This window comes from Scardinius erythrophthalmus (assembly GCF_964197995.2).
Source record: "Scardinius erythrophthalmus genome assembly, chromosome: 23".
Lineage (NCBI taxonomy): Eukaryota > Metazoa > Chordata > Actinopteri > Cypriniformes > Leuciscidae > Scardinius > Scardinius erythrophthalmus.
The window spans coordinates 9,461,044-9,474,560 of NC_138243.1; the positions used below are offsets into that span (position 1 = coordinate 9,461,044).

General features: G+C 37.7%; 2 protein-coding genes across 3 annotated transcripts in view; one reads left to right on the plus strand and one right to left on the minus strand.

Moving 5' to 3' along the window:
• Positions 1 to 4,248: 4,248 nt before the first annotated feature.
• Positions 4,249 to 8,392, minus strand: snx18b (sorting nexin 18b). Its single transcript, XM_081353514.1, has 2 exons — positions 6,713 to 8,392; positions 4,249 to 4,983 (listed from the first exon to the last, which is right to left on the minus strand). Exons 1-2 carry the CDS (start codon positions 8,154 to 8,156, stop codon positions 4,736 to 4,738), a joined length of 1,692 nt encoding a protein of 563 aa, XP_081209640.1. The 5' UTR covers positions 8,157 to 8,392; the 3' UTR covers positions 4,249 to 4,735.
• A 1,156-nt stretch (positions 8,393 to 9,548) lies between these two features.
• The window catches only part of arl15b (ADP-ribosylation factor-like 15b), a 47,341-nt gene continuing 43,372 nt past the window's right edge, over positions 9,549 to 13,517 (plus strand). The window contains exon 1 of one of the 2 annotated variants that reach the window (XM_081354480.1): positions 9,549 to 10,157. In XM_081354480.1, the coding sequence (XP_081210606.1) occupies positions 10,050 to 10,157 (108 nt within the window). In that variant the 5' untranslated portion in view covers positions 9,549 to 10,049. The remainder of the gene's footprint in view (positions 10,158 to 13,517) is intronic. The other variant, XR_014029287.1, reaches the window with a different exon arrangement.

Below are 13,517 nucleotides of genomic sequence, written 5' to 3' on the forward strand. Positions count from 1 at the left end.
GACTCCAGTATGAATTGAATGTTATAAATTTAGATCCTTTGCCACATTTTAGAGGACAAATAACACAAGTTTTTACATCCAGTGTTCTTGGTTTTATTAAATATGGACATGTAACTATTCTACTTAGGCCTTCATGTAGTAACATTAGCCACTTTCCGACCGGAGGAACCTTTTCACAGTTCCTAGAACTATTGGCTAAAGTACCTGTATGTTCCTGCGGTGCGAACTAGGAACGACTAGGAACGACTTTAGTTCTAGGAACTCCATTTGAAGGAACTAATTTAGGCCCTACTTCAGAGTAGGGTCTAAACCAGCACTATATGAACTATCCGTGACTTTAGTGTACGCTGATGACCGAACGCACGCAAAACACCAGCATCTGCCATTTTTAAAACAGCTATATGTAAACACACAGATTATAGCCTATATATTTACTCCAGAAACTAGATACAAACATGGAAAACAGTGATAGATGGGCCTCTAAACCCTTATGCTGAAGAGAAAATCCAACGCAACTTTGAGGGGACCAAGTCAAACATGATTATGTATTTCTGCTCAGCTAGCAACACTGGACATCAACCACACGCCATAGGCTAATAGCTTTTTTTTCATATATTGTGTACTTCCTATAACAATTCTATCTAATAACATATTTAACAGTACTGTTAGACAGATCGCTAACTAATGAACACAGAGAATGCAAGCATTGTTTGCTCTGGCGTTCTCAGCGCCGCCAAAATAAAGATCCGTCACACCGTCAAAATAAAAGTCACCGTGCTTGCGTCAGCGTCACTCCCTTACCCCTCCTACCAGTTCCTATGGCCACTTGGCCAGTGCGAACGCAAACAGCAAAACCGAGTTTGGGGGAGAGTAGTTCTTAGAACTGTTTAGAAGTGGACAGTTCCTATAACTAAGTTCCTGTAACTACTTGGTCGGAAAGCGGCTAATAAGGGCTTTCACAACAGGTAGTTATAGGAACTCAGTTATAGGAACTAGCCATCATGGCTGACCCTGAGAACTAAATGTTCCCCTAGGGCCATTTTCCTGATTGCATTCGCACTGCTAGTAAAAACTGTGAAGAGACGTATGTAGATATATAAGTTATGCGGATAAAAGAGCAAAAAGGAGGACTAAAAGACTAAATCTATGACAACTTGCAGTGCTAGATATCATCGAGGCTGAGAATAGAACACAATGCCGCAGACAAAGGCGACAGGTAAATGCCGTTGACATTAACTTTCTGTATGTTTATGTTCCATTATGAATGCTAGATTGTGGAGTAAGTATTTGTTAACTGTGTTTACACAACTTTTAAAAATGGCTGGTGCCGGTGTTTCGTATGGCATTGTGTTCGGCCCATCAACTTGCGTACACTTACGCTGACCTTACACTGTAGTCTAGTTCCTATTGTTGTCAAATTGTTCCCAATTTCTACGGTGCAAACATGCCAAAAAGCAGGTACTTCCGTCAATGGTTATAGGAACTATGAAAACGTTCCTCTAGTGCGAAAGCCCCTAATAGTTTAAATCGTATGTCATTGTAGAATCACCTAATACAGTATTGTATTATTTTTTTAGGCCTAACGGTAAGTAGAAGAGGGAATGTACATTTTCGGTAACATTTTATAATTAGTAAACAGTAATAAAGTGCTTAACAAATCATTTACATTATTGTTAATTTATAGTTTATATATTATAGTCTCTACATTGTTAATATATTAATAGCCTATATACAAATAGTGAGTTCTTCACAGGTCTTTTTTTTCTCAAAATGAACAAAATTTAAATGATTTTAAATAAATAGTTTACGCAGGAAATTGCATACATATGTCACTCGCCCGTGTGTCTCTTGTCATATCTGTAAATAGAGAAAAGTTGCTCCGGCTACTTTGATGCATGTGTAGTGTGGGAGTGGCATAGGTTTTTTTTATTACTCGACAGATAAATTGCCATATGCAGGCACCATGTAAAGCATTATCTATTGTGAATGGTCATTTCATTATGGTTGTCATAGTTCTGTGCTGGAATTTATTTTCAAGGAAGTGTCTATTAATGGGCATAGGCACAGTAGCATCTTCAGCTAGTCAGCTTGAGATCCTTTCCATTCAAAGTGGTTATATCTCTTAAGCCTAGTAGTGAATGTTTTTGAGCATGCAGATCCAAAGCACAACTCTTTACATATAAGCTAATTAAAAAATAATAATTTGTTAATTACAGTGACAATGCATGAAGAACTCACTACTTGTATAAAGGCTATAAATATATTAACAATGTAGAGATTTCAAATATATAAACTAAGAACTAACTATAAAGGAATACTTTATTACTGCATACTCTACAATAACCAAATGTAAAAACAATTTTTTTTACATTTCCTTTCTAAATGGTTGTCAAAAAACACTAGAACCATAGCATTATGCTGTACCTTAATGCCTTATGTTTATTCATATTTGCTGTAGACAAATTCTGTGAAATGAGAGAACTGAAACAACTTAAAGGTTCATTTTAGAGAAGTGTCAAAATAAGAAATAGTATGCTGACCACAAAAACAGATCCACCCTCAGAAATATTGTACCACAAATTTCACACTCCTAATAAGATGGCATTACGTCTGTGTGACTGAGAGAACGCATCACTGAGTTAGATACACTAATGTAAAAATGATTGTTCTTATTGTATAAATGTATATTCTAATAAAATCATTGCTTTTTCTAAAATACTTTGGACGTTTTGAACTTTTAGGATTCATATATATATATATATATATATATATATATATATATATACCACATATTAGTGGATTACTTAATTTATTTATAGCTCCAATTATTTAGAAAACAAATGCTTCATAAAAACACAAATGAGTCCTTCATTTTCTCCTTAGTGTTGTTTTAAGGGCAATATATGTGGGCTTGTTAGTGATCGGGGTGTGGAAATAAATTCTTCATGATTAAGGACCCGAGTATGTGAAAACAGACGCAGGCAGTGAGTGGAAAGAGAAGCCTAACTTTAGCTCTTATAAATAATTCAAATGCAGTGAGAGATTGACTGCTCAGGGACAGCTCGGTTTTTACCATAGTAAGCACAGAAACGAATAATGGTACGATCTCTTTCAATAGGTCTACTGATTGGCGCTCTGAGGCCTGAGAATGCTAATCTTCTTTAATGGTTGTTTATTTTTCCACTTTTCTTTTATTCTGTTTCAATGGTTCTTAAAAGTCTCCCTGTAGTCAATCCTTTTATCCCTTAAAACTCACCTTTTATCACCAAAATGACATATTTAAAAATCTGTAATGCCTTAAAATAGCTTGAATGTAACTCTACACCCTTGTCTCACTTAGTATTTGCGGTTCTATGAATATGCAAATTAGCCCCGCCTCCACTCACTCACACCAGCTCAGAGCTCACACTTTGATGATCACACGTTGACCTGATTGGTTACAAGGTAGTTTGTGCCGTCAGAAACACCAGCGAAACACTGCAGTTTTAAGGAGAAAATACTCTACAATGGTGTTGTCTTAAAGCATATTAAAAACACCATATAGACATATTAACAATATTAAAACCTTAATTTTCACCACAGAGCAACTTTAAGCCTTTTTAGGGGATGGACCACTTAAAGTGTAAAACAAAAATTGTGAAACACCTAATAACCCAAATTTCGCGTGAGATTTTCATGATACTCCTCATCTGTTTAACCAATCCTGTTTTGAGCCAGTTTGTTTTTTGTTATTATAAATAAACTTTTCACAGACCACCAGTGGTCCAGAGTTTGAGAACCACATCTAAATTTTTAAAGTTTCACTTCAATTTTTCTTGCTCATCCAGCTGGTTAAACGGTCTTGATAACAATTAGAGCTCCTAAAGTACATCCACTAAGCTCTCATTTACTGTAATTAAACTAGCTAAAAATACTCATGTTGAACCATGGGAGAAAAAGTCGAAACTGAATAACGGAAGTGCTGGTAAACTAGTACCGTGAGTGATCCTCTCAGCCTCGTCTGGAATGTCTTCTAGATAAAGAGGGTTTCAGCCCATGTTTTCTAGGTCATTGTTCCTTTGCACTTCTCCTCCAGGGCTGTGAAACTGTGTCTCGTCTTTCTCTCGCAAGCTCTTAATGTAAAACAGACACAGGCCGCTCCCTCAGAGCATATTAGATAAAGGTTAATAACGAAGTGAGAGTAAAACTTGCACAGACTGAGAAGGATCATAAGCAACCGTAACTGACAGACCAACACAACAAGTCATTCAAATGCATAATGTTTCTTTATATCTGAAATAGAATTCAGCAGAATCAGAAGACTGTTCGAAAGACACAAATGCCTTCAAATCTACTCTTATTTAGCATCACCACAGTTCATAGTCCAAGGAATGAGTCCATACCAGTACAGAGAGCATTTCAGTACAGGCACACAACTACAAGTGAGTGATCTATGTTGTTTATATCGACTGTAGTTACTAAGCCAATTAAAATGTAAACTTCAAATTGTGGTTGTGTTTCAAGGGTTTCAGGACAACTGAAACCAATTAGGACCGTTGTGTATAATCAGATTATACGATTTTACTTAATAACGTAGTCAACATTCTAAGGACCATTGTAAGTTTTCATCCTTATTTTTTGTTTGTAACTCAAAGCCACCCCAAACACTCCTACAAGACAGTAACTGTATTTTCGTGAATCTAGAATAAAAAGGCTGCTTATTTGCGTTTCATTTCAGTTCTGGCCATTTGACCTCCTAAGCCTGATCATACATGTCCAGGGCTTCCTCCAACTTGCCTGTGATTTTCTGAAAGAAGCTGATCTGCTGCTGTAAGAAATATTGCATCTGTGCCTTGAAATCACGCACACGTATGCGATGAAAGTGTTGGATCTCAGCTAGCGTAGCGCAGGAGATGATGTTGCAGCGGTCATTGATGCCTCCACCTGCAGTGCCATCTTTTTCCTCCCCGTGTTTCTGGCTCTCCTTGGCTTTAGTGAGGGCTCCTGGAGAAAGACAGAGGACGGAAGTGAACAGAAAAGGGTTAAAAGTCTATAACACACAATCACATCTGCAAAAACACACACATGCACTCTTTGAGAGTCTTCCCTTTTGAACACATTAAAATGCAACTCAGACCAGTCATGGCCTCTGATTTATGGCTAACAGCTCTCTTTGGAATTTTTTCAAGGAGAAATCAATATTCCCTGTGCATTCTGAAATGAACTTACTTTACTTTCTAAATTCACTTTCCTGGTCTTATTGCACATGGTTCATCAGTGCATTAGTATTCCAAATAAAAAATTGGAATCTTGTATCAAAATGTAGTAAATTGCTCTTTCTCCAAAACAATTTTCCTTTTTCAGCTGACTTTACTTTTTAACCCCCTCCCCTCTAACTTGGCTCCATTTTGGAATGTAACGCATACTTTTCACAATCCAATCAATTCCAGATGGATAAAATCCTGACCTACGTTTTTTTTTTTTTCGCGCTGAATATCCCGGTTTAATCTGAGGCGAATACGCAAGTAGAATAAGTTGCGAATGTCGTTTCACATTGACTTTACGTATACAATCACATATATTACATCAAAAAGTTTAGTTATGGGATGTGTTTCTAACGGAAGCTTGTTTCCACCACAGAAATAAAAAAAAGTTCATTCTGACTTTTTATCTCACAATTCTGACTTTATAACTCTCAATTCTGACTTTATATCTCTCAATTCTGACTTTTGTTTCTCAGAATTGAGAGATATAGGCCTAAACTCGCAATTGCAAGTTCTAAAGTGAATATTTCTAGATATAAACCCGCAATTGTGAGTTATAATCAGAATTGTGAGAAATAAAACGTCAGTCTTTTTCCCCCTCAGAATTGGACTTTATAACTCTCAATTGCGGGTTTATATCACACAATTCTGAGATAAAAAGTCGCAGGATTTTTTTTTACGTTTTTTTTTTGTGGCGGAAACAAGCTTTCATAGTTTCTGCATCCAAGGATTCAGAAAGACTATCTGTGAGTTAAACTGTGGTGTAAGCATTCAATGCTTCCCTGTGCTGGAGGCCTAAGCTTAGGATTAGAGCCTTCAACACAAAAGCTTTCCCAGTATCAGTTGTTTTGAAGAGACAAGCAATTTCTCATACAAAACCGCATTAACAATTTGCGTCATAAAACCCCAGAGATATGATTCAAAAGAATGACATTTGTCAATTTAATTTCACAGTAAAGGAAAAATAGATTTGTCAGAGGTATACACTTCCCCCACTAAAGGGAAGTGAGGATTACAACAGGGTTGGCTTCATTTCACCATACCAACACACATCTCAAGGTGCAAGAACTAGCAGAACCCATATGCTCTCTCTCTTGCACCAGGGAAAAATCAGGACGTGCCATTTGACATACTGCCGAGAGCCTGGTGCTGTGTGCCATTTTCTATTAGCTATAAAAAGTTAATGAATCTATTTTACATCAGCAGTTTTCCTTCACTAAAACAGCATACATCCATTTCAGTATGAATAAAATGCTTTTGCTTTTTTTTGTTTTATGAAATAGCCTAGCAATTTACTATACTAATTGAGGTTTCCACTCAAATATTAAGCTGACACTGTGATAGTGTGTCATTTCTTTAAGCTGATGGCAAGCACATCAACTACTGACCTACTGACCTATATCCACATGTTTATTGCATGCCATTCTAACAAGTGGTATTTGAGCAAACACATGAGAAAAATCGCAAACCTTTCTGAACATGGATAATGTCTGGAAAGTTTGCAAGGTGTCCCTGGTAAATCGCTAAAAGATCGGAAATTGGATCCAAATCCTGACGGGGCTGCTCTGCAAAGTAATCCCCAATGGTCTCATAGACTTCTCCAGTGTGTACAATGGCCTTGTTCAATGGAACTGAGTATACTTGCTGGTCGAATTCAAAGGCCTGACTTAAAAGTCTGAACGCTTGTCCAACTCTCTGATATTCCTTTTTAAAACCAGTGATCTGCTTTCTGGCAAATTCGTTAATTGTGACATTGACCTGTATGAGGTTTTCGTCCATTTTTTTGGTGAACGTTTTGAAACCATCTATGTTGCTTTCCACCTCTTGTAAGTCAAGCGGTAAAGCTGGAGGACAGATAGTGAGGAAGAAGTTAGCGCCGACTAAGTGGTCCTTCTCGGCTTTTCGCTTGCCTTGCTTCCAGGCTTTTTCGTCATTGCTGCTGCAGGTGAGGAAATGCTGGAAAACGTCACACTTGGATAAAATAGGATGACTCGTCATGTGATTCATCCACCATATTAAACCTTTCCTCCTCTTAGAAATGAAATCCTCTTCAAATCGACCAGTGGCTTGTTTTTCTGGCAAGTGAGGGACCGAAATGACAGGGAACTTTTCTACGAGTCGCGCATAAAGCCAGTCAAAGTGCTTGTATCTTCTATTCACCTGGCTTTGAGTATGACTAGGTGTGAGTCCATAGGACATATAGCTCTTCATGCCTTTGAATTTGGTCTGTTTTGTGGGGTCATCGATAGTGCAAGTGAATGGATATGGGTTATCTTGCCATTCCGGACCGTACTGACCCATATCCACGAATATTTTTTCTCCATCTCTGACCAAACCTGAAGCTTCACCCAAAACAAAAGCCTCGCCGCCTGACTTTACGAAGGTTGAAAACCTATTGAGATTTTTTCCAACTGTTCCTGTGCTTTTGGACTGTTGCGCACTACTACCACGTCGAGACACTGAGGTGTTTGAGCTGGTCGCTTGAGTATTCCCGCGTTTTTCAGGTGTTCCTCCGCGTTCCTCCGACGTCACGCTGTCATCCCAGTCATCGTCCCAATCCTCATCACTTCCTTGGCTCGTCTGAATACTGAGTCGCTGTTGCTTAATATGTCCCTGGTAGACAGCGGAATGCGTGGGGGTCGACTCGTTTGAGGCGTCCCTCCTCTGAGGACTAGTTTGGTAGTAATAGTCCTGACTAGCGGATGTGCCGTTATCGTGTAGTGATGTGTCAGTCCTAATAATCTCCACGTATGATGCAGGGAAGAGTCCCGTCTCACCTCTGGTGTTCGTGCCCTCCAACCAACCATCGACAACCTCTTCACTACTCAAAGTTAGGAGTTCATTCTCTGTCACAGAGATCTCGCCGGGATTTTCAGAGATAAAGTCGTATAAAGCTCTCGCTCTGAGCGCCATAGTTGTGTGGGAACGCTTTTTGTAAACTCAGTTTCCAAAGTTACAATACACTCTCCGCGCCGTCCCGTTAAATTAACCTCTTCAGGAATTTACGGTCTCTGCTTTCTACCAGAACACGTCGAAAACTTTTGAAGACATTATCCTGTTGAAAACAGTTTAAAATTCCTCTCAGAAGGGTACTGAAAAAGTGGGGTTTGTGTCCGCCTGCTGCCTCTCTTCGCTGAATGCGGTCCAGGGCAGAATAATCGAGGGTGGAGCCAATCAGAATAATCAGCCTGGGGCAGAGAATAAACCCAAATGCCCCTGCGTGCAGCACTGTGACTGACTGTCACCATCATTATCTTTTTCAAAAAATGTTGTCTCCCAATTACCTCATCGTTTCAAAAAGATCTTATAATACCTTTGTAATTAGTCATTATTTTTTTTTTTTTGGCTCAGCACGTAGAACAGATCAGTATCAGTAGCCTACTTACATTATCAGAATCAGGAAGAATCATTATATTTAATGAATGATTAAAAAAACTAGTTAGAACATTCCAATAGTTACAAATTCCAATAGTTAGAACATTGCAATAGTTACAAATTCCAATAGTTACACATACGAATAGTTAGAACATTCCAATAGTTAGAACATTCCAATAGTCACGAATGTATATATTGTACATACAAATGTAATGTGAATATATCTTTTTCTTTTGTTGTTTGTAAAAAATGAAGTTCATTTGGGCAGGTTTGGGTGTTAACAAGATAATGTGTTTATTAGAAAGATTCTCAACAGACTTGCTGAACATTTATAAATTGTCATAAATTAGAATAGAATACAAGCCATTGTGTCCAATTATAAGCCAAATGTAATATAATCTTAAACAGATGAAAAGTGAAACATGAAAAATACCTCTCAAACTTACCTAACATGCATGTCATAAACGTATGCAGTTTATACAGATATTGTTATTCACATTTACTGAGTAGGCAAAGTGTTTATAACAGGAAGCAAATTAACGTGAGCTTCATAATGCATTGTGCCACACAGACAGTCGTTTTATTGTTTCATGGCCTGTTTATCCAAATGAGTAGTTTCAATTTCTTCAAAACTTTTTATACATAAACATGACTCAATAGGCCTATGTTATAACATTATAACAGAAAAACACAAAAAGTCAGACATTTTGAAAGAAACTAGCATTCCCGAGCACGACGCGTTTCTATGTACATAATGATCAGATTACACAACACGGCTATCCTCCTCGAAGAACAGTGTGTTACTTTAACCAGTAGAGGTCACTATCAAACCAACTATCTGGCACCGTTATTTCCTTGTCACGTGATGTAAAAGAACCTGTAGCCTACGATCTCCTATCACGTGATCGCTTAGACGTTCGCAAAACTTGCATTCTTAAAATTAAACGAACTCCTTCGTTACGCGAAAGAGCGTCGTAAGGGCAGGCAATACTATAATATCATAAAAGGTTTAAACACTCGAAAGAAGTCAGAAACAGAAGGAATTTCAGTCGCTGTTGGATGAATGAACGTAATGCTCAGCGTGACAGTGACGTCACGTCGAAGTCGTGATGCCTTTGCCTCTGTGGCTCGCGAACACACAACAAACAGCGCCTTTCTCCGCCCACACCATTAAGCTGTATTGCACTCGCCGTATCACGTCTGAGTCGGAATTATTTCGACTTAAAAATACATATAGTGATGTTTTTGAATGTATTAAAAGCCTGAATCCTTTTTTTTTTTCACCAGGACTTGTTTTATTCACATAACCGTGCGGTGGGACTTACAGAGGAAGAGGAGTGCACAGCTAACGCTGCTAGCCGCTTTATTAATATATTATTTTTCATATCTGAGAGGCGGGGATTCCAAAGCCGTCAAAAAATCGACTTTTGGATGCATTCAATTAACACCAGCGTTTCATTTCATAGTCGCCCTAACTCAGGACTTCTATTTTCCGTAGACAACAGCAAGAAGCTATCGGGGAAATACATGGATTACCTGGTAGAGTATTCTTTTTATTTCTTTCTGAAGATGGCCAGAGCCTGTAGGATCAGGTGTTTTGTTTTCATCGCTGCTCCCACGAATTCAAATACCTTTCTGAACAGTTATTATGTTATGTTTGTAACTATAACAAATATTCTTTCTCAGTATATTGGTAAATTCACTGACAGTTTCTTGTTTGTTTTGCTTACAAACAAATCTTAGCCAATAGAAGAGGGTGTCCAGAAAGGATAGCAGTTCTGAGCACTGTTAAATGAAGAGCTTTCCTGTAATATCAAAATTTTTTGTCCATCTCTGATATGCTTTATATCTCATTTTGTCCTGCTTTTTGAAAAATAAATAAAAAAGTGTGTATGTAGTAGCCTATACAGTTTTCACTTTAGTTGTGAAGTAGTTTGCTGCAAGGTATGATCATTTATTTAGTCTACAAATCTAATTTAATTTGCTGCTCTGAAGGTAACAAAACCTATGCATGTATTAAAGAAAACTTACATTAGGGTGGGTAAATGTTGACATAAACATCATTTTTGGGTGAACTATGCTGCCTTAAAATCAAAATGAACAATTTTTTTTTTTAATGGAATATTTCAGTATTTATTATTACTAATTTTTCCTTGCGCATAATTTTTTAAAATTCATGTGACCTCGTAATCTTTAATCAAAATAACCTCCCCTCCTTGCATTTCCTCTCTGATGATGTGTTTACTGGCGTGAGGGAGGGACAACCTGTCAATCACATGAGATCCACCAAACTGCAATCATCCAATCAATTCTTCATGGACAAAATCAAGTCCCACCCTACATTTTATCTTAAGTCGAGAAGCCGTTTCACTCTGATATACATCACAATAGAGAAGAAAAAACTATAGAGTGTGACAGTCTGGTTCCGGAAGTATTTTTTCCATTAATTTTCTCCATAGGGAAATTGATCTTTAACGATAACATAAAAACCTTTAAAGACAGTCCTACTGTGAGCTACGAAGTTCATAAACAATGCTAATTGCTTCTGTTGAAGCCGTCAGCCTGCATTATTTTAGAGCTTACTTTTAAAATAATCATGTTTAACAGCACAATTCGTGGTGAAAAACTACATTACCCATGATGCTGTGCAGACAATTCCACCAATCAGAGTTGAAAATAGCAAAATGTGGCAAAATAGATCTTTAGCTACCCCACTACCCACTCCCACGAAACACTGTTAATGATTGTTTTTTTTTCAACATTTTTAAATAAGTAGTTTTATATTTCTCCATTGTTTTTAAATCGATTATGCTGTTCGCGATGCTTCATGGGATTGTAGTTCTTTCCCTCACTTAAGCCGTTAGTCTTGCACCTTTGTCTTTTTGTCTGATTTTCAAAACTTTTTTCTTTTTTGATTCACCTCGTAGCTGGTTGGCTTGGTTCATGGCTTATAACGCTTTAACAAAGACTTAACGCTTCAAAAAAACGAATGGAAATAACACTTCCGGAACCAACACCGCTGAAAGAGTGGGCCATTCAGATTTATTGATGACAGATTTACTGTCATCTCATAGTGACACCAACAGTCACATGACTCGTGATTATCACAACTCCATTAATGAATTTACATGGGATGATATGTGGTTACAGATCACATCTAATCTTTTTCGATAACATTATGTTTATAATCAGCTTATTTGGCCTCGGCGTGACCTCTTTCAAAGTCCTTTTTTTGCACCATTCGTGTCATATAATTTGCCTACAATAATCAATGTCTGATAATAACGGTTTAATGAGTAGGCTGTACTGTCATGTTGGTGCTGCTCCACAGCATCCAGTGCCTGTAAACTTCTTGCACATTCGGTGCTTTGATACTTGACTTGGACATATGCAGCGAGGTCACGGGGGCGCTTCCTTTGGGATGTTCCGGTCAGGATTCTCAGAATAGAACCATTTCCTCAAAAAAACAGAGCTGAAAAGGCTGGCGGTGTGCGGATTAGGAACATGCTTGATTATGTATTTTTGTCCTGACTCTCTTGACTTTGGGTCGGTAAGGACGAGAGGATGTTGTCGGACCCCTTTTCTCTTCAGGTTCATGTTTGATAGAGCATAAAATAGAAGCGCTCCCGAATTTGTCCTTCTTGAGGGTAATACCCATTTATGTTTCACTAGAATGTGAAAAGTATAGGTTGGACTAAAGCATGTGCACTCCAATACAAGCATATCGTCATAGTTAACAGGTTGTGCACAACTGTAAACAGATTTTATGCCCTTTTCATCAACAGTGGGCTTAGAAAAAGGTTTTAGCGAGCTCAGTGAAAGCTTTATCAATGTCAGCTCCTGGGACTCATGGCATGCATAGTTGGCTTCCCTCTCCCTGAAATGGGTGGAGCTTAAACCTTTTGCCTTTGTAGTTGGCATGGAAACCACATCATTGTATCTACGTTTCTGGTATGTTTTTTCCAGTGCTGCGTGTTTCCTTCACGCTTTTTATGTGCTGGCCGTCCGGGGCCAATGGTTTTAGTGTTTGTTCTGAGTGCTAACTGTTCAGGTTTCAGTTCATTCTTTTTGGTGTCCCCATGGTTTTCCATTATTAAAGGACACAGTGCATTCAGTGCAGAATCTTAGCTCGGTTTAATTATGGATCTGGCCTCATTTGGCCCGTGGTCTGCTTATTTTGAAATGAATGGGAGCAACAATGATCCTATTGTGTTGTATTTTATTTTGTTTCCTCACTCTGTATAGTTAATTTGTGCGTGGAATCTCAATGCATTTTAGCGTTTGTCCAACAGCCATTTTGGTGGGTCTTTGATTAAATAAAGCCGGATCCGATCGCATAGCCTACATTAATTTGATCCCTTCGAATGTTATTCATTTTACAGGCAACCAAGCTAATTTACAGCCAAATCGGAAGCTTTATGTAATGGTTAACTGAGGAACTAAGGTAAGACGTGAGGAGGAAGTATGTTAATAATTTCTTAGCAGTTAAGCACAAATTTCTATTTTATTTTATTTTAATTGATATGTTTTCATTTGTAAAATAATGCAACGCAGTCCTGAAAATAGGCCTTATTGAGGTTTATTTTTTGTCATTTATTTCATGCTCATCTGCCCTATATTTTATTTACATTTAGATTACCATCACCATCAACTGATGCTTTATATTTTTTATAAACACTACCATTCAAAAGTAAGATTTAAAAAAAGAGAAATTGATTGAAAATTGATCAATCAATTGATCTGTATTGACAGTAGTAAAGACTTTCACATTGTTGCAAAACATTAAATATAAATGCTGAAGTATTAAATAAAACTTTCTATTTATCAAAGACTTCTGAAAATGTTTCAGGGTCTCCACAAAAATAAAGCAGCACAACCATTTCAACATTGATAATAATA

Excerpts from the sequence above, each read along its gene's own strand:
- snx18b (XM_081353514.1), bottom strand. The coding sequence starts at position 8,156 with ATGGCGCTCAGAGCGAGAGCTTTATACGACTTTATCTCTGAAAATCCC. Across the intron at positions 4,984-6,712 it reads CATTATCCATGTTCAGAAAG|GAGCCCTCACTAAAGCCAAG; the intron begins GTTTGCGATTTT and ends GTCTTTCTCCAG.